The following is a 26,448-nucleotide window of genomic DNA, read 5'->3' as shown; positions in this document are numbered from 1 at the left end:
TTCTGGAAAACCAGGACCTCACCAAGCCAGGCATGAAATCTGGATTCTCCCTTAAAGTGGTAAGTGGGGATGGGCCTGTGTCTTTGTGCCATTTTGAGACGAACCAAAAAAGAGTTTTTACTGTTGGTTTAATCAAAGGGTGATCCGTAGTGGAGTAAACTTTATAGATGTTTACTGGAATCCACGAGAAAATTAAATCTAAGTTACATTCGTCCTTTTCTAAGATAGACCAAGCTTTACCAGATCCAATGGGGGAAGATTCTATCTTCCAGTCCAAGACCCTTGCCAAGTGTGCACTTCTATAGTAATTTATAATGTTTGGTGCAGCTAGGCCTCCCTCCTCTTTCTGCCTAGAAATAAGTTTATAACTAATTCTACGTCTGGATTTACTCCAGATAAAATTTTGAAAAATTTTATGCCAGTTTTGGAACCATGAGTTGGGGATAGCCACTGGCAGGCTCCGCAAGAGAAAAATAAGTTTTGGTAAAACCAGCATTTTTAATATGCTGATCCTACCGATGACATTAAAACAGGGTCGATCCCATGATTGGAGTTTACCCTTGTACTCTTTAACAGTCTTAGAAAAGTTAGCCGTGAACAGGTCGTTAGGGTCTCTAGTGAGGGTAATACCAAGATATTTAATTGCTTGATCACTCCATCTAAATTTACTGTGTGTTTTAATAGCATTCACGGTGTCATGTGAACAACCCAAATTCAGGATTATAGTTTTAACCTGGTTAATCTTAAAATTAGAGTGCAACGAGAATACCTCGAGAAGTTTCTCACACCTGGCGATGGATTGGATTGGTTTGATCAAAGTTAGTAATAAATCATCGGCGTAGGCAAGTATTTTAATCTCCTCCGTCTTTGTTTTAACTCCTTTAACCATGTTGTCATTCTGAATTAGTTGTATAAATGCTTCTAAACTAAAATTGAAGAGCCATGAAGACAATGGGCAACCTTGCCTAACCCCATTCTTAATATTGAAAGTATTGGATACGGATCCGTTTATATTGACGCCTGCACTTTGATTGATATATAATTTCTTTATTCTGTTTATAAAGTTCCGACCCAGACCCAATCTTTCCAATATAGCAAAGACAAATTCCCTTGATAGACGGTCAAATGCCTTTTCTGCATCTACTGCAACCATAACTGCTTCTATTTTTCTCTTTTTACAAGTATGGATCAGATTTGTTGCAGCGTAGATATTGTCTTGAATTTGGCTATTTTTGACAAAGCCCGATTGTTGTTTGCCCAGAATTCTATCGGCAACCCTGGTCAGTCTATTTGCCAATATTTTTGCATAGATTTTCACATCGCAATTTAATAGTGAAATTGGCCTGAAGTTTGCACAGTCTAAATTTGATTTCCCTTCTTTAGGGATTAGTGTTAGTATAGCTTGGTTAGATTCTTTTGAGAAGGTAGCAGTTCCTTCTTTGTTATTGACCAAGTTGCAGAAAAGAGGGGCCAAAATATGAGCAAAGTGCTGATAGAATTCTATGCAGTAACCGTCAGGGCCCGGGCTTTTCCCCTTCTGAAGCTTAGACACTGTTTCCAGAAATTCACTTTCAGTCACTGGTGTTTCGAGCATTTCGCGGTCACTGTTATCTAAGACAGGTAGGTTAATATTTTCTAAATATTCTCTTGTGTTTGTGGGTTTTGGTATGTCAGTGTTGTATATACTTTCAAAGAAACTAGAGAATATCTTACCTATGGTTTCGGTGTCCTGAACAATGCTTCCATCTTGATTTTTTATTTGGTGAATGAAGTTATTTCTTTGTTTTTTGTTGAGTAGGTCTGATAGTATTTTACCTGGTTTGTTCTTCCCGTGTATGAACTGTTTTTTTAAATTTTTGTACTCCTGTGAACATTTGTTATCAAGCAACTGATTTAGTTCTGTCTTAATCTTTGTGAGCTTAAGCAAAGTTTTAGATGAGGGCCAGATTTTATGTTCTGCTTCTTCTGATTGTAGGTGGGCCAGAAGCTCAACAATCCTTTTCTGTTTTGCCTTTTTTTTCCTATTACTTACCAGAATCAGAACTCCTCTAGATACACATTTTAAAGTGTCCCAGAGGATCAATGGTGACGTTACAGACGTCAAATTGAATTTAATAAATTCATTTAATGACTCAGCTATCTGACGTCTGGTGTCTTCTTCCTCTAGTAACGTTTTATCTAGTCTCCAGACTTTTTTCTGAGGTGATTTAAGGCCTAAATAGATTGTCATAATTACGGGGGCATGGTCTGAAAAAGTAATATGGCCAATTGAGACGTCAGAAACTGAAGTGATAAGATTTTCAGGGACTAGGAAGTAGTCTAGCCTGGAATAGTTTTGATGTACGCTAGAGAAAAAAGTGTAGTCTTTTTCGTCTAGATTTTTAATTCTCCATATATCGACAAGTTTTAAGGTCTTGAGTTCATTTTTGAGATTAACAATGTCACGTTTGGGAATACATGATAGCCCTTTGGAGGTATCGTATTTGGGATCAATCGTGAGGTTAAAATCCCCACCAATAACGGTTAAACCAACTGCTTTATCTTTGACTTTATTGAGGAAGTTAGTCAAAAAGGCCACTTGACCTTTGTTGGGGGTATACACATTAGCTAATGTTATTTGTCTGCCATTAACCGTCCCTAACACTATCAGTTCCCTGGCTTCTTTATCTTTGTATACGCGATTTATACAGAAGTCCATCCCAGATCTTATTGCAATCGCAACTCCGCATGTTTTTTTTTGCTCATTGAAGTTAATGATCCATTCTTTATATCTTTTGTCAAAGAATCTCGGGGTTTTTCCCTTTTGAAAATGTGTTTCTTGAATAAAGGCTATGTCAATTTTATTCTTTATTAATTCATCAATAATTCTTTTACGTTTACATCCGGAGTTGGCACCTTTAACATTAAGTGTAAGAATTCTTAATTTATCAGTCATATTAAAGGTTTATTTATTAAGGCCAGAAGAGAAGGGAGTACACTCTGTACAGGTTGCGCAAGATGGAGCAGAAGGGCGGGACCGCGTCGACAGATCAGGTCAGAATAAGCAACAACACACTCGTACATACCATTCAAAGACTCACATCCATTCAACCTTTCGACAAACAAGCCAGTCTTGTCCGGGTTGACAACTAAGAGTTGCCGTAGAGTACCGGACTTTCCTGTTCCAATATTGATTGACATCAACTGGAACAGAGCCCCGCTTATCAGGGAAGATTCCTACAATTGCTCCTATTTGGTAATATGTTTAGAGCGGTGAGGGAAAGTGCAAAAAGGAGAGAAGGGAGAACAAACATAAAAAAAAAAATAACATAACAAAATTACTATGCGTTTTAAATGTCCTCCCATCCTGGGATCGTCACCAATGGTAGGCCGAGGTTGTTTAGGAACTTTTGCGGTGGTTCTCCATCATTAAGAATGCATGTCTTCCCATCAATCGTGGCTCTCAGGGAAAGAGGGAAACCCCACTTATAGATTCCCCCCTTTTGCTTGATTTTTTCTAGCAATGGTTTCAGTAGTCTCCTACGATCAATTGTTCTTTTGGACAGGTCTGGGAATAGCTCGATTTTCCATTCGTTGAACTTAAGAGAACCTAGGGCGCGTGCTTTAGTTAGAATATGTTCCTTTTCATGAAAAAAGTGCACTCTGCATAGGACGTCTGTGCTTTTGAAGCTTGAGATTTCTTTTTCTTTACCAATTCTGTGGATTCTATCGATTATGATGCCTGATGGTGAGTCGTTGCCGGTTATCTCTTTAAAAAGCCTTGCGGCAGTTTCATGTAAATCCTTGGAGGGAATCGATGAGGGGAGCCCACGAATTTTAATGTTGTTCCTACGGCTCCTATTCTCCAGGTCATCTATTTTATGCGTAAGATCTTTTAATACCTTTTTATGTGTTGCTATCTCTGCATTATAAGATCCAACATGTTTAGTATAGGAAATTTTACTTTATTTGAAAAATGTCAGCACAGAAAGTTAAAAAAGTCATTTTTTTGACAAAATTCATGTCTTTTTTGATGAATATAATAAAAAGTAAAACTCGCAGCAGCAATCAAATAGCACCGAAAGAAAGCTGTATTAGTGACAAGAAAAGGAGGTAAAATTCATTTAGGTGGTAGGTTGTATGACTGAGCAATAAACCGTGAAAGCTGCAGTGGTCCGAATGGAAAAAAAGGCTCTGGTCCTTAAGGGGTTTTATGACTGCAGTCCTTAAGTGGTTAAAGGACTTACGAGGCGAAATTAAGAAAAAAAGTTAATCCCCTGCCTCATCTTTTAAGGCACGGAGGACGCTGTCCGCACCCTCCATGCCGATCCGCCGGGTCCCCCCGCTCATTAGCCCCACGGCCCGGGTCAGGCTCTCCTGCCTCTCGTAAAATGGCCGCTTGCTCTGGCCGCGGCTGCATAGCATGGATCGGGGGGATGGCCCTAGAGCTGCGCAGCCGCACTCCCGGCTATGCGGAGTGCGCAGCCGCAGCCAGAGCAAGCGGACATTTTACGAGAGGCAGGAGAGCTCGACCCATCCCGGGGGGCTAATGAGCGGGGGGACCCGGCGGATCGGCACGGAGGGAGCGGACGGCGTCCTCCGTGCCTTAAAAGATGAGGCGGGGGATTAACTTTTTTTCTTAATTTCGCCTCGTAAGTCCTTTAAAGCAGATCCGAGATGAAAAACTAACTATAACAAGTAACTTGTCTATATATCTTATCTAAAGTTTAGATAGCTTACACAGCATATCTAGCTGCAAACAGCTTCAAACGTTTATGATTATTTATTCCTGTGATACAATGAGGGCAGCCATGTTCTGTTTGTCACATTGTCACAGGCTGAGGGCTGGAGATGCTACCAGCTTGCCTGTGTGTAAATTTAGTCCCCTCTCCTCCTCCATCCTCCCCTCTGCCTCTGAAAATCAATGGCTAGTAACAACCTCCTCCTCCTCCTGCCCAGACTGAGCTCCCATAAGCCCTTGCTACAGTGCCAAGGCACAATAGGAGCTGTGGGCGAGGCCTGTTTAGTTTTAGGGAATTTAGAGTAATAAAACAAAACAAAAAAAGTATTTGGCTTGAGGAATGCCCCATAAACTATATGAAAGGAACACAATTATGCAATGAGTAAAAGTTTATCTCGGATCCACGTTAAGTTTTGGGTAGGTTGGAAAATGAGAAGCGCCTTTAAAGACCCTTGATGTGACAGAAGATGAGAGAATGTATCTAGGTTGCAGCAACTGAAAATTTCAAATGCAAATAAACTTTATTGTTGATTGTGTCCTCACTTTTATAACAGTCCGGTATAACAGGGAGGTAGAGTGTGTAATATGAAGCTGCTGTAGCCCCCTTTTGGTTACTTATATTTTATTTAGTGACTTCAGATCCAGATAGACATCTGCTGATGGTTGTGTAGCCTTAGGGCTTCTTTCCATTGAAGCGCAGAGCCCAGTGGCTGCACGTCACACCCGTCGGATGAGCGGGGCTTGCGACGGGCTAAAGCAGCCCTAAATGCAGCAAACCATGAGCGATTCAGTGCTGAAACACCGTGCATGAATGGTAATGGCAGACAGTGCAGTCTATGCACTGTCTGCTGTCCCTGCGATTGCATTTCCATAAGTGTACATGAAAGTGCACTATATGGAAACGAGCCCTTATTTTGTATTTAGTGCCAGTAGAGAGGGTTAGCACACAGCTGACTTCCATGCATCCAGATTTGCTTGCCAATGCTGTCCCTTTCTTCTGTATCAATACAAATGTCTCTAAATATCTGTTTTTGCCTAGAAAAAGTGTGATCACCTGACCAGCCTCCTCTTCTTCCCCCTACCCTAGACCGCTCCGCAATGTTCATCCCAGGGGCACTATACTAGCTACACTGGGGTAACTATACTAGCCATACTGGGGCAACTAAACTCCCTATACTGAGGCAACTATGCTAGCTATGCCGCCGCACCCCAGCCCCTCCCCCCATAACCCGCTGCGCACGACACTGTCCACTAGGTCACGCGCGCAATACTCCTCCCCCCCCCCCCCCCCGGGCCTCGGAGAAAAATTTGGTCAGTAAGTGGTCCCCGGGCCGGAAAAGGTTGGGGACCCCTGCACTAGGCGGTGCGTCAAAGGTTCCGTTTTGCTGCATATGTGTTTGTGCGTTTTTTTGTCATAATGAAGTGCGTTTTGAGTGTGTTTGTGTTTCATACATGCATTTTGCACATGCATTTTGCTTGCGTTTTTGCACAAATGAATGGCAAGTGTGGTTTTGTGCGTTTTGTATACTGGATAGTTTAATGGTTAAGTGGTGGCTGGATAGTGTAATGGTTAAGGGCTCTGCCTCTGACGCAGGTGACCAAGGTTCGAATCTTGGCTCTGGCTGTTCAATAAGACAGTAGGAGACCTTGGGCAAGTCTCCCTAACACTGCTATTGCCTATAGAGCGTGTCCTAGTGGCTGCAGCTCTGGCGCTTTGAGTCCACCAGGAGAAAAGCGTGATATAAATGTTCTGTGTTTTAACTGTATGCGTTTTTGATATGCGTTTTATGCAAATGTTTTGGAATGTGGCTAGTATAAAAACACATTTTCGTCCTCTCTCACCACTAGGAAATTAACAGGAAACGAAAATACATTATCAAACTTATTTTTTTATACAAAAACGCATAAAAAGGGCAATAAAAACGAAATAAGAAGCTATACCTGTGTGTCACCATTGACATACATTGTGTGCGTTTTAAATGCGTTTTGGAAAAATATGCAGCAAGTTTTTTTTAAAAAAAAGCACATTGCAAAACGCAAACAAATGCATTTTTTCATGCGGCAATTGACTTACATTATGCGTGTTAATGCTAGTGTTTTAAGTAATGCTAGTGTTTCTGCTGCGTGTTCCTACCGTCGGTGTCAGTCGGTGCAGCTTGGTAAGATGCGCTACCATTTATTTTCTACTTTGCATAATATTTCCAAATAATATATTGTTGCCATTCAAAATACTAGGAAGATCATTTAAATGTTGTGATAGCCAGGACAAATGGGCAAATAAAATATGTGTTTTTTGTCTACAGTAGCATTGTTTATTTTAAAACTATAGGGAATAGAATGTGAGAAATAGTGATTTTTTTTTTCATTTTTTCCTTGTTTTTTCTTTAAAAATGAATAGAAAATAAAGTAATAACTGCAAACAAGTATCACCCCCAAAAAGCCTAATTTGCAGTGAAAAAAAAAGTGATATAAATCATCTAAGTGTGATAAGCAGTGATAAAGTTATGGCTAAATGAATGGGAATAGGAAATTGCTACATTACTGCAGCTAGTTGGTCAGCTGACCTGCTGGGGAGGGACAGTTGCCTGGCACATGCAGCTGTGAGACTGGCTGTGAGACTGTCCATGAGACCAGCCATGAGATTGGCCGTGAGACTGGCTGTGAGACTTGCCGTGAGACTTGCCGTGAGACTAGCCGTGAGACTGACAGTTGATAAAGCAGTTAAGAATGGCAGTTGGTCCTCATTCACATGCAAGCCATCGATCAGGAAACATCTCAACGGATTTTCTCCTGCTTCTTTGGTTTTCAGTGAATATTTGTGACTTCCAGTCGATTTTTTTTACTCCAAAGCGACATTTCTAGTGACTCACTATCAACCACTGACATTTTTAACCAGTTTTGCTCATTTTTGCCCAAGATGAGTGCCAGACAAGACACCGAGAGGTAAGTGGAGCCACCAGAGGCCATCAGAGAGCTGTAGGGGGATGGAAAACCAGTGAGGAGAGCCCTGCTACTAATTCTGGGCTGCATGGGGGCCTTTTATTGCCTGATTGTGGGATATTCATCTTTTGGTGACATGTGGAGTAGGTAGGCCTTAGGACTAGCTTTCTCCTTGGTGACAGTTGGAGTAGCCTAGGTAGGGCTTAGGCCTAGCATCAGAGCTAGATCATCCAAAATGTAACCCTAGGCAGTTGCCTAGGGCATGGGGAGAGTCTAGGGGCCTGGTGGATGCTAGCCCCCATCAAATCTTACTAAAAAAAAAACAGGTGATCATCTGCGGTGTGTAAAAACAGCTATCTTGCCAAGGGCCCAGTGGCGTAGCTATGAATCTTTAGGCCTCAGTGCAAGTTTTACATGGGGCCTGCCAAGCATTCGACAACATAACAATTCTTATCTGCAACAATACCTGGCAAGGGCATCCACAGTGTAAGAGGTGTAAGCAGAGGAGGGGGACAGTTCATTAATGATCACCACTAGTCAAGGCATCTATAGAAGTGATCAGTAACAGCATAGCACCTTAGAAGGGCAAATACTGTGGATGAGGGAGGGCCCCTAGTGGGCCCCTCTGGTCCTGGGGCCCCAGTGCAGTCGCAGACCTCTTTACCCCCTATTGCTACGCCACTGCTAGGGCCCCATTTCATCTAAATCTATTTCTGGTTATATCAAAAACACAGGAAAAATCATGATATGTTTTTATGACAATGTGATACATGCAATGTTAATTTTAGACTTTATAGTCTCTTTGAGAGCTCGTTCACATTAGAGACCTTTTTGCCATTTTTTAAGCGATTTAGCAATGTTTCTTGCTGATTATTATGGACATTTTTCGGCAGAAGGGCATAAGCGTCCGCATACAGCGAAGTTTCTTGCAGATTATTGCGGACATTTTTCCGCATAAGGGCATAAGCGTCCGCATGCAGCGAAGTTTCTTGCGAATTATTGCGGACATTTTTCCGCATAAGGGCATAAGCGTCCGCATGCAGCGAAGTTTCTTGCGGGTTATCGGGGACATTTTTCCACATAAGGGCATAAGCGTCCGCATTTAGTGACGTTTCTTGCGGGTTATTGCAGACACTTTTCCGCATAAGGGCATAAGCATCCGCATACAGCGAAGTTTCTTGTGGGTTATCGCGGACATTTTTCCACATAAGGGCATAAGCGTCCGCATGCAGCGAAGTTTCTTGCGGATTATTGCGGACATTTTTCCGCATAAGGGCATAAGCGTCCGCATACTTCAATTTTTGATGCTGGTCGAAAACGCGAATATTTCTGAAGATTTTTTTTCATGAAGGAGTCCGCACACAAACCGTAGAAGCAATAAACGTAAAGTATTTATTCTCCCATCACATACATGTGCAGACACGGTCTGACCTACTTAGGTCGACGCACATTTCGGGGCCACGCAGGGTCCCCTTTGTCAAGACAGATAGCAGATAAGACATACGTATGTCTTATCTGCTATCTGTCTTGAGAAAGGGGACCCTGCGTGGCCCCGAAACGTGCGTCGACCTAAGCAGGTCAGACCGTGTCAGCACATGTATGTGATGGGAGAATAAATACTTCACGTTTATTGCTTCTACGGTTTGTGTGCGGACTCCTTCATGAAAATTACTTGCACATTGCCTGGAGGTCCAGCACCAGCCTACCTACCGACGTGTGTGCGATCCTTGTATTGGGTATTTCTGAAGATTTTCGCGAAAATTCGCAGAATTCAAAAACGGGATTTTCGATGCGAAAATGACTTGGGCGAAAATTCGCAAGCAACACTGCTTCAGATGCCCATTAACGATACAATTTTAGCAATCGATCTTCCAATAGACAGGGTTTGGATAGTGTTGATGGTGCCAATCGAAAAAAAATGTTCAATTAATAAATCATTTAATTGATCTATTTTGTGGATCGATTCTATTTGAAATGATCAGATTGGTTATATTTTGTATCCCATGTATGGGGCCGATCAATTCCTTCTAAACGATTTGTTCTGGTCACAATTATGGAATTGTAAGGTCGACCATTCGCTAAAATGATATCGTCAATGGGCACCTAAACTGCTTTCTACTCAAGTAGGGTCGGCTGTAGGTGAGGAGACGCCGGTGTAGGCAGAACTCTGATCTCTTCACAAGGCTTTATGTTTAGGGATGAGCTCAAAGTAATTGTTGTATCCAAAGTATTTTTTGCATCAAAATTTATATTTTCACCTGGTAAAAAATGTTCAAAAAAAAATGATGGCCAACAAATGTATGTTATATGAAGGTGTTTTCTCATATCTATTGAATTAATTTAGCAACAATTTGCATGTCCATGTATTTTCACATATATTCTCATCTGTGCGCAAATGTCATCATCATGAGAGGCAAAATCGGAGGGGACTGGAGTGGGTGCAACAGAGGAATAGAAGGATGAAGAAGCAGAGACTGGGGTACAGGAGGGAAAGTGGGGAGAGAAGGACAGAGAGAAAAGCAGATGGAAAGCTGCATGCAAAAATCAAGTGTGTGTGGAAGACATGGTTCAGCAATCTGCTATATTGGATAAATAAAAAAGCATCAATAAACAATCACTATTGTTCTGCGCCTCCTGCTCACTTGTCATCACCCTTCCCCTCTCCATAGAGCAGAATGGGTTAAAGCCGACCAGCATCTCTGTACAGCGATCATCAAAATACAAGAAATACAGTGCTCAACTTCATGTGAAGTAATAGGAAAATTGATCACCCAATCACAGCAACAGTATCTTCCCACAGAGCAGGGAGTACCCCACTCTAAAAGCATAAATCGGGGGGACCCCTTGACCTAATGGCATAGCCCTACAATGGAGACCGGTCTCCCACACACCACACAGCCCCATTGCGCATAGCTCCCAACTGTCCCTCTTTCGGAAGCCCTGTCCCTGTTTCCTCCTCATTTGTCCATCTTTCAGGACATTGTCCCTCTTTCTATGTAAATATATATATTTCTCTACTAAAAATGCATTTGATCGACTCTAAATTTTATTCCCATCCGTTAAATTGATATATTACTTAATTTTAAAATGTTAAAATAAAGGAAAATGAGCCAGGATAGAAAGGACCAGTGTGGTTTGAATTATAAAACAACATATTTTTCTTATGAAATCTTTATCGTATGCGTGATTAGGGGTGTGATGGGGCGTGATCAGGGGTGTGATTAGGGGTGTGGCAGGGGAGTGGCTTAGGTGTCCCTCTTTTTCATCTTAGAAAGTTGGGAGGTATGCACAACACAAGCCAGGCAACGCATACAGTGTGTTGATCCCAGCGCTGGGTAGATTGCAGATGCCAGTGAACTGTGTGTGCACAGCAGCACGGAGGACATACGGATCTCACCGCTCTTCAACAACCGCTCTCTGCAGGACAGTAGAGTGTGTATCCACAAGCCAAGTGACGGTGACTCCAGTGGCGAAAGGATGGTAAGGGCAGCTCACATGCCCACCGCAAACACAGAGCTCCGTGTTTCAACCACATGGGTTGCGAGGTCCAGCCGTATGCAAATGTATGCAGCTTAAACAGGAACCAATCAAATCCTGCTGAGCTAAAATTTGAATGGACCATTTTCAAGCTGCATACTTTTACATACCAAATTTGCATAATTTTACATCAACTCGAAATGATGTGCATCTCATTGACCATTGCTACTCCCCACATCAAATTTACCTGAAGACAGTTGCATACTGGGCTCTAGACTCCTGACTGGGCCTCATCATCGCTGGCGCTGCACTTCAGACAAAAAAGCCCACATATACAGCTTTAAAAAATTATTTCTGATTCTGAATTAAGTTAGTTAGCTGCAAGGTTCAATGCAAAATGCAATCACTATGTAAAGTATTCTGCAGTCTGCCTCCTGCCCAGTGCAGTGATAATCAATCACAGTCAGTGTGTCAATCATCATTCTCACTCTCACATACATGTCATTTGTCAGACTCAGTCACTAGTGGCACAGCACCACGTCACCAGCTCAGGGCGGTTGTATGTCGGTGTATGTCACCCAGTCAGTCATCAGCCTGCCAGCCAATGATCGGCCTGACCAGCCAATTTATTTATTTTAGTATTTAAATAGTGCCAACATCTTACGCAGCACTGTACAGAGTATATTGTCTTGTCATTAACTGTCTCTTGGAGTGTATGCATCTTAGTCTGGGGCCAATTGGGGGGGGGGGGGGGGGCTGAGGTTAAAAAAAAGAACATTTTTTTTTTTACAAAATCTCGGTCTATTTTGATTAATATAATAAAAACTAAAAACAGCAGCATCAATAAATTCCATCAAAAGAAAGCTCTATTTGAGAGAAGAAAAGGAGGTAAAATTCATTTGGGTGCTAAGTTGTATGACCGAGCAATAAACTGTTAAAGTTGTGAAATGCTGAAATATAAAAAGTGGCCTAGTCACTGCGGGGGTATAAACCTCTGGGGCTCAAGTAGTTCCTGGCCATGCCTTTGCGATAGGCAAATTGCATGCAATCCAAAAATTGGATCAAAAAGCTACTGCCAGTGGAAAAGGTCTTAATGTGACCATGGGGAAAGCTTTTATGGTGTGGGTAAGGGTAAGCAGAGTAAGCATGGGCTGACCCCAATACCAGATACTGTGGCTGCTATGGCAGGACCTATGTCCTGAGCAATGGGGGAGTGTAGCAAGCTGACGGGGTGTGAGCAGGCAGCTGTCAGTCTCTGAGGATGTATGAGCTGAAAAGGCATGTTTGTTTGTTTTTTTAAATAATAACATATTTTAGGGCATAATTCATTTAAAATGATGTTTAATGTTTATACAAACTGTGGCTCAGCTAGGACTTTTGTGGCAGACAGTATTTATTGCCAGCACCCCTTATGATAGCCATACTGGAGAGGATATCTCTGGAGAGGTTTTAGCAAATCACACCTCAGCTAGGACTTTTGTAGCAGATAAGGGGGGATTCTCATTGGTTCACTAAGTGATGGATCAATGAGGATTCTCCATGGTGAGGGAGGCTTCCCATTGGTCTATTGCAATTGAATGGGGATCCTCATAATGCTTCTCCCCTGTAGTGGCCCCGAGGGGCAGTGGCAGCCGTGGTGGGGGACTAAATGGCAGTGACAGCGGGAGATCACAGGCACAATGGTGCGTAATGTGGCACTGCAACGGGGCACAATGCATTAAATCAATATGCACTGTAAATGTAAAATTGTGCATCCGGCGCAGTGTGAACTGAGCCAAAGTTTAATGCAATCAATGGCCTCAATTCACTAAGATCATGCTGGAGATAATAAGGCAAGAGAAAACTTGCCACCACACAGTGAGAGTTATCTTATCTCTTCATTCCTTAAGTTACCTCCTCTGTAGTTAAGTTACCTCCTCTGTAGTTATTTTCAACTTTAACTTTAGAATTCTGGAGTTATTTTAAGGATTGAAGACTTAACATAAAGACAGAAGAGTTAACTTTAGGTTTGCCTGAGATAAAATGTTTCCTGAATACTACATGCCTCATCACCATGGTGATAACTTTAGAAATGTTATTAAAGATAGGAGATAAGCATAGTGAATTGAGGCCAATGTAATCATAGGTGTAGTAAACTGTGGCCACTGGGTAATAGTATAAAGCCAATAATACTAAAATATTGTAGTATAGTTAGTTAGAGTATATGGCATGTGAACATCTATGTGTACAGTGCTGCCCATAATTATTCATACCCCAATAAAGGCTTTTCTATTGATTATTGAGAAGGGTATGAATAATTTTGGACAGTAATGCCTTTTGTACATCGTTTTTTGGGAGACACCTATGTCATTTCCTGTCAAAAAAATTACTTGCTGGTTGAATAAAAGTAACTTTAAGTCAAAATTTTCCAGGGGTATGAATAATTATGGGCAGCACTGTAAGTACACTTTATTAGATTATAAGATTTAGCTTCAGCTCCTCTAGCTCCGGGTGAAATGCGGTTTTCCAGGTAACGTGTGTGTTCATATGCGATATACACATGCATTGCCCAGAACTGTGCTATGTATGTTAATGGACATTATCACAGGAATGCTTTAACTTACACTGTGTATTTTACATCTTCTCCTACAGAGCAAACACCATCAGCTTCTCTCCCTCTGATTCCCAGGATGGGAGCGTCATGACTGATGGGTCTGGATCCTCCCCAGACTCTGACTTTGCAGTGCCTGCAGTGCCTATCTATTATGCACCTGTGCCAACTGCAAATGAGAGTTTCACCATCCACACTCTCTCCATGGCACAGGTTGCAGAGGCCTTGGATGGGGTTGATGAAACATCTCCATCACCCACCAGTGATCTGACTGCACCAGATGCAGCAGTCCCATCCAACCCTGCACAGCTTTTAGATAGGCCTGCAGAGACACCTACACCACTGAGTCCCATTGTGTCATCTGAGTCTGCCAGCACACTCAGAACACCTGAGACTCCGAGTCCCATTGTGTCATCTGAGTCTCCCAGCTCACTCAGTACACATGAGTCTCCGAGTCCCATTGTGTCATCTGAGTCTGCCAGCTCACTCAGAACACAGGAGCCTCCAGACCCATTCAGAACACCTGACAATCCCATCCGATTCAGACAGAGAGGACCTCGCATTCCCTCTCCACTCATCACTCCTGGAAACGAGCATGTGCCGTACTGGAGTGTGAAGTGGGAGAGTGTGACAGACACCGACCAACCAGCCAGAGCCCGTCCATCAGATCCTCAGAAGCCAGTCACCATCACAAGAGAGATGAGGAGAGCCTTCCACAAGCTCCTTGGTGAGATATTTAACCTGTTTAACCATTAGAAAAACCATTATCTTCATTACAGCAAAGCCATTTCTATAACATACCACGATTCTCATATTTACCATTTTGTCTCACACAGATGACCGCGCCATTGAAATCTTCCTGCAACATGATGGATGCAAAAGAGTGTCAGACAAGGTAAATATTAGCAAATGTACCATAGAAGTCTTGATTTGTCTATCAGTAAAAGCTAATTGTCTCTGTATTTGTGTTTACTATTACAGTACCTGCTTGCCATGGTGCTCGTCTACTTCAGCAGAGCTGGCCTCTCCATCGCCGAATACAACATCCGGAACTTCTACGCTGCTCTGTAAGTATATGATGTCTTCTTCTCATGCATATTTTCACATAGCTGACAGTAGAGGGGTAACTTATATCGGGGGGCTCCATGACACCCTCCTTCTCTCTTCTGCCATGGGTCTGGTAGCATATATAGATATACAGTATACAGCTAGCAATACAAATAGGTATGTTTTTATAGCACATTCTTATTATTCCATCATTTTTTCAGGTTCCTGGCCAACCAGATGGAAGAAGACATCCCTTTCTATTACTCCATCTTCCTGTTCGCCGACTGGTACTTCAGCAGCGAAGAAGACTTCAAGGAGGCCACGAAGACCCTCTTCAGACGGATGAGATTCCGGGCCTGGGTCAGTCGTGAGGAGTGCCGCCATGTAAGTAAAAAAACAAAACAAAATCCTAAACACAAATCTGTCACCACTCAGCTCTACCTCTAGACCCCGGCATCTCTTCCTGCACTCATCTAATCACCCAATGCAGGAGATGCCGGGCACTAGGGGGACAACTAAGCGGTGACAGGAGGACACACATTGCTGGACTATGTCGGAGCAGGTGACATTATCATGGCGTCCACCGTACTCTGCATAATGTCAGCTGGGGGACGGGACAGGACAGGACACAGGATGGAGAGAGAGGGGGAAACCACTAAAAAGCAGGGAAGCTCTATTCAGGTTTCCTTTAGCCTGTATCTCTGGGAACAGAATTTGGGTACCCCATAGGGTTTTAAGGTTAGGTGTGGGGGGTGAAAGTTAGGCATGCGGGGGGGGGGGGGTTACTTAACCTCCCTAGCGGTATGGACAGAAATGTCCGTTCAAAAAAACATGCTGTGAACAGTATAAACATGCATACACATCAATACTCTCCTGCACTGTATGCTAGACCCTTGCTTGACACATTTTGGCAAGTTACAGGAAAAAAAAAGTTTTAAAAATAAATTTTATCACTGTTTGCACAGAAATCCTGGGGAAATTGAATGCTGGGTAGGTTAAAGCAGATCTCCAGCCTAAAATTAAAATCCAGCAGCCTTACTTTAAATGAGTGATAGTTACCTGTGCTTCCTTGTCCTTCAAAGCCATCCTGAAGACCCCTAATCACCCGACTATCACCTAATCACCAGGATATTTCTGGATATTTTATAAACGTGAAGTACTGCTTTTATTTAAAATCGATAAACAAAATTGCACTCACATTTTAAAAAAAGATTCATTAGTTTATTTTATAAACGTCTAACATGTATGTTTGTTTAATTCCCTTAGGTCATGAAGAGACTGAGTCATCGGGGATGGAGAAGAAAGAGAATGGACCATCATGGCCTGGCCCATCGGGATTTCAGGATGACCACAGAGGAATGCACTGCTATGGAACCAGGGAGCGGATATGTCTGTGACCAGTGTTCTAGGTCCAGGCCCCGCTCCTGGTGTTGCATCATGCAGTGATAATTACCTCCGGCCAGGTCAGTTGCAGCTCCTGTCATCTCCATCCATGTCCTGTAACTCTTTCCATCCTGTCCAGCGACTTCCATCACCTGCAGTGAAGTCATTCATGCAGGCTCTGACATGGAATCCAACATCAACCACCTCATACATTTCCATCCTTCTCATGCAGCTTCTGAGAATTCATCCATCTGCTTAAGTTTTTGCTGTAATCTGCTTTTAATATCTTTTTGCCACAGTGTCTGTCAGAGTTTCCATCTCTTCCGGCTCCTGGCTTTTCCTACATTCTTACTCATTTCCTGCAGTACCTGTCATCACCTGCAGTGAGCGACTTCTGCAGCCATCAGCTGCAGCTCCTATCTTTTCCTGCAGTGCCTGTCATCTGCAGTGAGCGACTTCTGCAGCTATCACCTGCAGCTCCTATCTTTACCTGCAGTGGCTCCTCTACTGCAGCGAGCGACTCTTACAAATCATTTCCTGCAGTGCCTGTCATCTCTTGCAGTGATCTTCCCCTTTAATTTATTTCCTGCAGTGACTTCTCTACTGCAGTGAGCGACTCATTCAATTCATTTCCTGCTGTGTCTGTCATATCTTGCAGTGAACTTCTTCTTTAATTCATATTCTGCAGTGTCAGTCATCTCCTGCAGTGAGTGTCTCCTTTGTCCACCGTCATCGATTACAGCCCCAGCCACCTTCAAACATCATTGCTTACATCTTCTACTATCTTGAACCACCTTTGCTTGCAGCTCCTACCATCTTGAACCACCTTTGCTTGCAGCTCCTACCATCTTGAACCATCTTTGCTTGCAGCTCCTATCATCTTGAACCACCTTTTCTTGCAGTCCCAGCCATCTTCCACCATCATTGCTTGCAGCTCCTGCCATCTTGAACCACCTTTGCTTGCAACTCCTGCCATCTGAAACCATCTTTGCATGCAGCTCCTGCCATCTTGAACCACCTTTGCTTGCAACTCCTGCCATCTGAAACTATCTTTGCATGCAGCTCCTGCCATCTTGAAACATCTTTTCTTACAGTCCCAGCCATCCTCCACCATCATTGCTTGCAGCTCCTACCATCTTCTGCAAACATTGTAGTGGCAATGGGAAACTGGGAAGGGGGTGGGTGGGGGGGGTGTTAGTGTTAGGAAAGGAGAGGTAGAGGCTAGCATAAGGATTGGGGGGGGGGGGTTAGTGTTAGGAGCAGAGAGGGAAAGGCTAGTGTTAAGAATAGAGAGGGGGGGGGGTAGTGTTAGGATAGGAGAAGGCTAGTGTTAGGTGTAGAAATGGGAGGTTAAAGTTAGGAGAGGGGAAGGCTAGTGTTAGGAGTGGTGGTGGTGGTGGGGGGGGGGGGTAGTGTTAAGACAGGAGAAGGCTAGGGTTAGGAGTGGAGAGGGGGAGGTTAGTGTTAGGAGTGGAGAAGGTGGAGGTAGGTGTTAGGAGTGCAGAGGGGGCAGGTTAGTATTAGGTGAGGGGAAGGCTAGTGTAAGGAGGGGAGAGGTGGGAGGTGAGTGTTAGGAGTGGATAGGGGGATGCTAGTGTTTGCAGTAGAGAAGGGGGAGGTTAGTGTTAGGATTGAAGAGGGGGGAGGTTAGTGTAAGGAGAGGGGAAGGCTAGTGTTTGGAGGGGAGGGGGGGTTAGTGTTAAGAGAGGGGAAGGCTAGTGCTAGGACTGGAGAAGGGGAAGGTGGGAGAGAAGAAAGCTAGTGTAAGGAGGGGGGAGGTGAGTGTTAGGAGTGGAAAGGGTGGAGGCTAGTGTTAGCAGTAGAGAAGGGGAGGTTAGTGTTAGGAATTGTCAGGCTGGTGTTAGGAGGGAAGAGGGGGGAAGTTAGCATTAGGAGAGGGGAAGGCTAGTGTTAGGAGTGGAGGATGGGAAGGTTAGTGTAAGGAGAGGGGAAGGCTAGTGTTAGGAGTGGAGGGAGGGGGTAGTGTTAAGAGAGGGAAAGGCTAGTGCTAGGACTGGTGAATGGGAAGGTTAGTGTTAGTAGAGAAGGATAGTGTTAAGGCTAGGGTTGTAGTGTAGAGAGGGGCAGGTTAGTGTTAGGAGAGGAGAGGGTGGAGGTTAGCTTTAGGAGTAGAAATGGGGGTAGGTTAGTGTTAGGAGAAGGGATGGCTAGTGTTAGGTGTAGAGAGGGGAGGTTAGTGTTAGGAGAGGAGAAGGCTAGTGTTAAGAGTGGATGGGGAGATAAGTGTTAGGAAAAGGTAAGGCTAGTATTAGAAGTAGAGAGTCGGTGGTTAGTGTAAGGAGAGGAGATGGTGGAGGTTAGTTTTAGGAGTAGGGAGGGGGTAGGTTAGTGTTAGGAGAGGGGAAAACTAGTGTTAGGAGTGGAGAGGGGGAGGTAATTGTTAGGAGTGGAAAGGTAAGTGTCAGGAGAGGGGAAGGCTAGTGTTAGGAGTGGGGGGAGGGGTTATTGTTAAAAGAGGGGAAGGCTAGTGCTAGGACTGGCATGTTAGGAGAGAAGAAGGCTAGTGTTAAGAGTGGATGGGGAGGAGGTTAGTGTTAGGAGAAGGGAAGGCTAGTGTTAGAAGTAGCGAGGGGGAGGTTAGTGTTAGGAGAGGAGAGGGTGAAGGTTAGTTTTAGGAGTAGATAGGGGGCAGGTTAGTGTTAGGAGAGGGGAAGGAAAGTGTTAAGAGTGGAGAGGAGGGAGATTAGTGTCAGGAGAGGAGAAGGCTTTTGTTAGGCATAAAGAGGGTAAGTTAGTGTTAGGAGAGGGGAAGGCTAGTGTTAGGAGTGGAGAGGGGAAGGTTATTGTTAGGAGTGGAGAGAGGGTAGGTTAGTGTTATGAGAGGGGAAGGCTAGTGTTAGGAATGGAGAGGGGGGAGGTAAGTGTCAGGAGAGGGGAAGGCTACTAGTGTTAGGAGTGGAGTAGGGGTTAGTATTAAAAGTGGGGAAGGCTAGTTCTAGGACTGGAGAAGGGGAAGGTTAGTGTTAGGAGAGAAGAAGGCTAGTATTAAGAGTGGATGGGGGAGGTTAGTGTTAGGAGAAGGGAAAGCTAGTGTTAGAAGTAGAGAGTGGGGAGGTTAGTGTTAGGAGAGAAGAGGGTGGAGGTTAGTTTTAGGAGAAGAAATAGGGGCAGGTTAGTGTTAGGAGATGGGATGGCTAGTGTTAGGTGTAGAGAGGAGGAGGTTAGTGTTAGGAGAGGGGAAGGGAAGTCCAGTGTTAGGAGTGGAGGGAGGCGGGTACTGGATAAAGATGGGAGGTTATTGTTAGGAAAGAACAAGTCTAAGGTTAGGTGTAGAAAGGAGGGAGGTTAGAGTTAGGAGAGGAGAAGGCTAGTGTTAATAGTGGATGGGGGAGGTTATTGTTAGGAAAAGGGAAGGCTAGTATTAGAAGTAGAGAGGGGGGAGGTTAGTGTAAGGAGAGGAGAGGGTGGAGGTTAGTTTTAGGAGTATAGAGTGGATAGGTTAGTGTTAGTAGAGGGAAAGGCAAGTGTTAAGAGTGGAGAGAAGGGAGATTAGTGTCAGGACAGGGGAAGGCTTTTGTTAGGTGTAGAGAGGGGAGAGGTTAGTGTTAGGAGAGGGGAAGGCTAGTGTTAGGTGTAAAGAGGGGAGAGGTTAGTGTTAGGAGAGGGGAAGGCTAGTGTTAGGAGAGGTGTGAGGGAGGTTAGTGTTAAGCGAGGAGAAGGCTAGTGTTAGGAGAGGAGACGGCTAGTGTTAGGTCTAGAGAGGGGGAAGGTTAGTGTTAGTAGAGGGATAGGCTAGTGTTAGGAGGAGGGGGTAGTGTTAGGAGAGGATAGGGGTGGTATTGCTTAAAAGCATATTAACTAGTGTAGCACTATTAGGGTGACTAGCACCATTCAGAGTAGGCGAGCATAGTGTAGTGTAGGGACCCACCCTAAAAGAGTCTACCGTGACGTGGTGGGTGGGCTTACAATCCTACTGCTCAAAAAGTTTTACTTTTCTTCAGTTGGATTAACCAAAAGACTCTTAATGTTTGGATCACTAATCATCTTTTTTTACCCTACAGTGACAATTCACAGTTCCATTTACTGGAACTGATCCTGGGAATTGCATAAGGCCACAAGGAACCAACTGTGGCCACCTCCTAGCCATGAAGTCAGGGCTTCTATAAGTTCTGCTGCTCATAGACGATGCACCCTTGGAACAGCTCTTCACTCAATTGAAGGTGCATCACTAGTGGGCTGTAAAACGAATTGAGGACTCAACTTCATGGCTACAATTACCTCAGAGCTCTCTCCAAGACCAGCTGATCTTTGCTTTCCAAACAGGCTCGGGCCGAGGCATAGGCTGGAGAGGCTCCAGCCTCAGGGTGCAGTGTAGGAGGGGCGCAGAATTCATTCAGCTGCATTCCTAATTGTGTTTGAAGCAGAAATAAATAAGAAAAGGGGATACATGGCAGTGACTGCAAGCCAGATAACTAGATATTAAGGTGTTGGGGAGGTTGTGGGCCCTGTGGCCCTCTTAGTCTAATAGCAATCAGTGTGTGATGGCTGGGGTGGGAGGGATGGGGGGCACACTTTGGTGTCTCAGCCTTGGGTGCTGGAGGACCTTGTCCCGGCTCTGTTTCCAAATGAGGTGACTATTACTTATTGAGTAATTATGTGCGAAAGTGGCGATCGGGGACAGGCGATGAGTTATGAATAAAAGTGGCAACCATTTCTGCTGATCGTCACTTAGAATAGGAACAATGCAATATATAGAAAAGAGCCTGTAATCCTTTTTCCCTTCATAGATGTTATTTGACCACTACAGATGTGAAGTGAAATTCAACACTGTAGTTTTCTTGCTCTACTATAAGTGTGAACTCCTTTGATTTGAACTGGATTTTTGCACAGGATAAATCACATTCAGAAGATTCATGATTGATACATAGTTAATCAGGTGTAATTAATTTCCAAATCTGATTAGCCGAGAAAAAAGTTCAGGTTCTGCCCACCTCCCGTGGAGCAAAAAAATTACCTCATGTCAAATGAACATCTCATCCCCAGCAGGGTAACACCTGATTTTAGGAACCTTAATAGATCAGCGACTACTGCAGGGGGTTCCATAGCTGCCATAGACTACAACGCAAGGTATGGGGCTATGCGGCGTCGAGTGGGTGATTTGAGTGATTTGAGTGCCTGCTACAGATTACACACCAGCTCCATTCTGCTAGTGTTAGTGAAGCGCTGGATATCGGGTCTTCATTGGGCACCAGCAATTGGGGAACAGCTCTGCAATTAAGCTATTAGTAGCCTAGCTCCAGATTTCAGATTTTTTTGGGGGGTAAGGATAATCGGGAAGTGGCTCCGGAGTATGGCTACTAGTAACCGAGCTCTGGATATCGGTTTTGTTTGGATGTGAACCGTCAGATGTCTGTTTATTTGTAGGGGTAGGTTCATGTTAGGCCTAGGTAGGGGGCTTATGACTGGGAGTTAGTGTTAGGTGTAGGTAAGTGGTGTTTGGCATAACTACAGGGGCTGGTGTTAGGATTAGGTAGTAGGGACTGCAGTGGTAGAATAACAGTTACTTCACTTTATCGATAATCTAATTATCGGCTTTATTCGACACCCATATTAAAGAGAACCAGAGAGGAATGTTAATAAAAAATAGAACAGGCTTTTATACATACCTGGGGCTTCTTCCAGCCCCATAAGCCTGGATCGCTTCCACGCCGCCATCCTCCGATTCCTTTATTGGCGGTACCGGGTCCCGTCACTTCCGGCGGACGCGGCCAATTGTCTGCATCATAGGGGCTCCCTCCATACCCGTACGCATGAGGCTGCGCAGTAGGCAGTCTTATGCGTACGTATAAGGAGTGAGCCCCGTGTGATGCGGACAATTGGCCGCGTCTGCCGGCCGACTCGCGGCAATGACGGGACCCGGTACCGGCGGATCCAGACAGCAGACGTCTCTGGTTCCCTTTAAATAGGAACTGTAACCAAGGATTTAACTTTATGCCAATCAGTAGCAAGGCCGGATTTATACTTTTTTACCCCTAGGTAAGATCGCAGTGCTGTACATGTAAACAAACAGTGTTTTTTCCCTCTAACAGCCTGCCTGCCTGCGATCGCAGAGCTCCGCTCCATCAGTCAGCAGGGATGCGAGCACATCCGTGCGTGATCCCCGCTAATCTCTTCCCCCAGGACTTCACACCAATCAGCATTAGGCGGTCCTGGGGGAGCCACTCTGCGGCTGTCGATCGGTGTAAGCCGGTTGCAGAGTGTTTAAAGCAGAACTCTGGTAAGTATATAAAAACTCATCTGTGGGAAGAAAGGATACTTTTCAGAACTCGTCACTCGCCGTTCTCCTGCAGTAATCCCTGTTCTTTTGGCAACTTTCATAAATTAGCTTCCGGACATACTGAGCCGCGCAAGCGCAGTGAGTCCTTTCTTCTACGCTGTGCCCGCGCTGAATGATGTCATTATACAGAAGGGCACTTGCTCTGCTCCTGGCATGTTATGGAGCGTGCATGCATGCCAGGACACAGGAGCAAGCACCCTCCTGTATAGTGACACCATTCGGCGCAGGCACAAGCCTTAGACTTCAGTAGCTGTAATACTCATGTTATCCCACAGCATATTAATGTCAATAAAAAATATACCAGTCAGGGATCAGGAGACAATTACTTCTTCACTTTGAAGCAAATAAACCCAAAAAATAAACAATTGTATCTATAGTCCTAATCCTAAATAGGACTTACCTGGAACCCCATAGCCTCACTTTTCTTCTTAGGAGACATTTTTAAAGAGGAACTCCAGTGAAAATAATGCGATAAAAAAGTGCTTCATTTTTACAATAATTATGTATAAATGATTTAGTCAGTGTTTGCGCATTGTAAAATATTTTAAATCACTGATTTACATTCTGACATTTATTACATGGTGCCATTTTTACTGTTGGCAGGTGATGTAGCTGCTGCATGCTTTTTTGGCAGTTGGAAACAGCTGTAAACAGCTATTTCCCACAATGCAACAAGGTTCACAGACAGGAAACTGCCAGGAGTACCATGGTCCTCAGAGTTTCAAGTGGGAGGGGTTTCACCACAATATCAGTCATACTGCGCCCCCTGATGGTCTGTTTGTGAAAAGGAATAGATTTCTTATGTAAAAGGGGATATCAGCTACTGATTGGGATAAAGTTCAATTCTTGGTCGGAGTTTCTCTTTAAATCTTACAAATAAAATACCTTTAAAGATCCCACCATGTAAGAAAATACTCAAAATAAATTTGACATTACTTTTGTACTTACTTTTTTCATCAATAAGTGCTGAAAAATGATTCTCTAACCACGTCCCCGGCAGGTGCTGCTACCACCGTAGGCACGAAAGGCTCACTTCCCTGCAGTTTGCGGGCTGGCCGGAAGCCTGCAAATGCATTGTTCTAAGTCCACCCTTGATGGAGTTGTATCATCCTCTTTTTTCCTGATCTACAGAGAGGGACTTCTTAATCCTGAGTGGGGTCAGGTCTAATCTTCGCAACTGCTATTAGGGCTTGTTCACACTATAGGCTTGATTCACAAAGCCGTGCTAACTCATAGCACGGTCGCGCTAGCGTTTTGCGCACATTATAATGCGCGTAATGGTTTTCGCATGCAATTGCGAATTTTCGCATGCTAATGTGTGGAAAAATTCATGATTGCGCATGAAAACTTGTGAATGCGCGCAAAAACCGTTACGCACTTTATAACACGCGCAAAACACTAGCGAGACCATGCTATGAGTTAGCACTGCTTTGTGAACCAAGCCTTTTGAGCGTTTGCAGATTTTTCTAAGTACTGGTGGTTTTGAAAATTGCCCTAAAAGCGCTTCTGCAATGATTTCCTATGAGAGTTTTCACATGAGGGTTTCAATTGCGTGCCTTTCTCAAAAGTGCTGCCTGTACCATTTTCTGAGTGCTTTGGCTCAATGGAAGGTATAGGGAAATGCTAAGCGCTTGAAAAAGCGCTTTGTATAGTGATTTCCCGAGTGCTTTTAAGAATAAATACATTGTATTTATTCTATACTGGGGCAAAGAGTTCACTTCCTGACTGACACCAGGAAGTGAAAATCACAATCGCTCAGCAAAAGCGCTTAGAAAAGGGCTTACACAAAATCGCTCAGCGCTCAGAAAACACCGGGAATCGCTTGAAAAAATCACGCACAAAAGCACTCAACACTTGCAATTTATAATGTGAACAAAGCCTCACAGTGGTTGCCTTTGAGGTAACCCTGCTTTGTGAGTATATTTGTATTTACTCTACCAACGTCACCCCATATCACCAGTACATACTACACTATATTTGGCTCTTAGGCCCAGTGCACACCAAAAACCGCTAGCAGATCCGCAAAATGCTAGCAGATTTTGAAACGCTTTTTCTTATTTTTCTGTAGCGTTTCAGCTAGCATTTTGCGGTTTTGTGAAGCGTTTTTGGTGTAGTAGATTTCATGTATTGTTACAGTAAACCTGTTGCTGAACAGCTACTGTAACAAAAAACGCCTGGCAAACCGCTCTGAAGTGCCGTTTTTCAGAGCGGTTTGCGTTTTTCCTATACTTAACATTGAGGCAGAAACGCATCCGCAATCCAAAATCTGCAGCAGCCCGGGAGTATGCGTTTCTGCAAAACGCCTCCCGCTCTGGTGTGCACCAGCCCATTGAAATACATTACCCTAGCAGATCCGCACCCGCAAGCGAATCGCAAACTGCAGCCGAACCGCTCTGGTGTGCACTAGGCCTTAGTGTCCCTATATTTGTTCTGGAGTCAGATGGACACCTGTACTGTGCCTGAAAATGCAGGTATTCTTTAATGCTTATAGAAACTGTAAAATACAGCATTGGGTCCACTCAGCTATGGAATTCATTAGCTTTCTGTGTGATAATGAAAAGAGCCATTCAATCTACCTGCCAAGCACTGTCACAACAATAAATGACATTTACTGTAGTTAAATCGGTGATAATCAAGATACAAGAACTAGTTCCAACCAAGCAGCGCTCAAATCCAAAAGTCCTTATATCTGTGAGGTAAGGAGATAGAGCACCCTATAAGAGCAAACAGAACATAGTGCGATACTGTATAGATATATGACACCCTAGTGATCACTGGAGGACAAAAGCAGTAGTGCCTTTACCTGGAGAACACTCCAAGGGCTGAGACGCTAGCAATGCATATCAAGTGTACCCCACTAAATGATCTCCTGGTGAAGGCACTACTGCTTTTGTCCTGCAGTGATCACTAGGATGTCATATATCTATACAGTATCGCGCTATGTTCTGTTTGCTCTTATAGGGTGCTCTATCTCCTTACCTCAGGGATATAAGGACTATTGGATTTGAACGCTGCTTGGTTGGAACTAGTGTAAAGCGGAGAATATATGTGATCTCTTTAAAGAGGAACTCCAGTGAAAATAAAGTGATAAAAAAGTGCTTCGTTTTTACAATAATTATGTATAAATGATTTAGTCAGTGTTTGCCCATTGTAAAAACTTTTAAATCCCTGATTTACATTCTGACATTTATTACATGGTGACATTTTTACTGTTGGCAGGTGATGTAGCTGCTGCATGCTTTTTTGGAAGTTGGAAACAACTGTAAACAGCTATTTCCCACAATGCAACAAGGTTCACAGACAGGAAACTGCCAGGAGTACCATGGTCCTCAGAGCTTCTTGTGGGAGGGGTTTCACCACAATATCAGTGCCCCCTGATGGTCTGTTTGGGAAAAGGAATAGATTTCTCATGTAAAAGAGGGTATCAGCTACTGATTGGGATAAAGTTCAATTCTTGGTCGTAGTTTCTCTTTAAAGGGAACCTGAACTGAGTAAAATTATTTAAAATAAACATATGTTGTAGCTGCAAATTAATATTATATACTAACCTCACCGTCAGTTCCTCTCAGAGGCTCACCATTTTCTTCTGACAGTGATCCCTGACAGTTCTGACAACATTTTGTCAGAACTGAAATCTACCAGTTGCTGTCAGTTATATATTAGCTGCTGTCAGTTACAACTGAATGTGCAAGGTAATGTCCATGTTTCCCTATGGCTCAAGTGGGCGATATAACAGTTTAACAATGTGCTGACCAGGAAGCTGTTATGGGGTAATGGCCATTTTAAAATGGAGGACAGAGAACTCCATTGATCACAGTGGACAAACAAGACGCAGGAGAGGAGAAAGAGATTGATGAGCAGACTACATGGGAGGTAAGTATGACCTGTGAATGTTTAGTTTGACTTTTTGTTTTCAGTTCAGGTTCCCTTTAAGCAAGTGCACCCCTTCTTTGGAATATGGTGATAATATGTACATGTATTTGTTTCCCTCCT

General features: G+C 43.8%; 1 protein-coding gene across 1 annotated transcript; it reads left to right on the top strand.

Annotated features, from left to right (window-relative positions):
- Positions 1 to 7,480: 7,480 nt before the first annotated feature.
- Positions 7,481 to 17,230, top strand: LOC137526150 (speedy protein E4-like). The gene is made up of 6 exons (XM_068247369.1): positions 7,481 to 7,663; positions 13,769 to 14,454; positions 14,564 to 14,622; positions 14,709 to 14,794; positions 14,996 to 15,158; positions 16,041 to 17,230. Exons 1-6 carry the CDS (start codon positions 7,638 to 7,640, stop codon positions 16,218 to 16,220), a joined length of 1,200 nt encoding a protein of 399 aa, XP_068103470.1. The 5' UTR covers positions 7,481 to 7,637; the 3' UTR covers positions 16,221 to 17,230.
- The last annotated feature ends 9,218 nt before the right edge of the window (positions 17,231 to 26,448 follow it).

This window comes from Hyperolius riggenbachi, chromosome 7 (assembly GCF_040937935.1).
Source record: "Hyperolius riggenbachi isolate aHypRig1 chromosome 7, aHypRig1.pri, whole genome shotgun sequence".
NCBI lineage: Eukaryota > Metazoa > Chordata > Amphibia > Anura > Hyperoliidae > Hyperolius > Hyperolius riggenbachi.
This window is presented reverse-complemented; position numbering and strand designations above follow the sequence as displayed.

What these genes read in the sequence shown, in the direction of transcription:
- LOC137526150 (XM_068247369.1), top strand. Translation starts at nt 7,638, where the DNA reads ATGAGTGCCAGACAAGACACCGAGAG. An exon ending in GCCAGACAAGACACCGAGAG is followed by an intron (nt 7,664 to 13,768) that starts GTAAGTGGAGCC and finishes CTTCTCCTACAG; the next exon opens with AGCAAACACCATCAGCTTCT. An exon ending in CGGAACTTCTACGCTGCTCT is followed by an intron (nt 14,795 to 14,995) that starts GTAAGTATATGA and finishes TCATTTTTTCAG; the next exon opens with GTTCCTGGCCAACCAGATGG.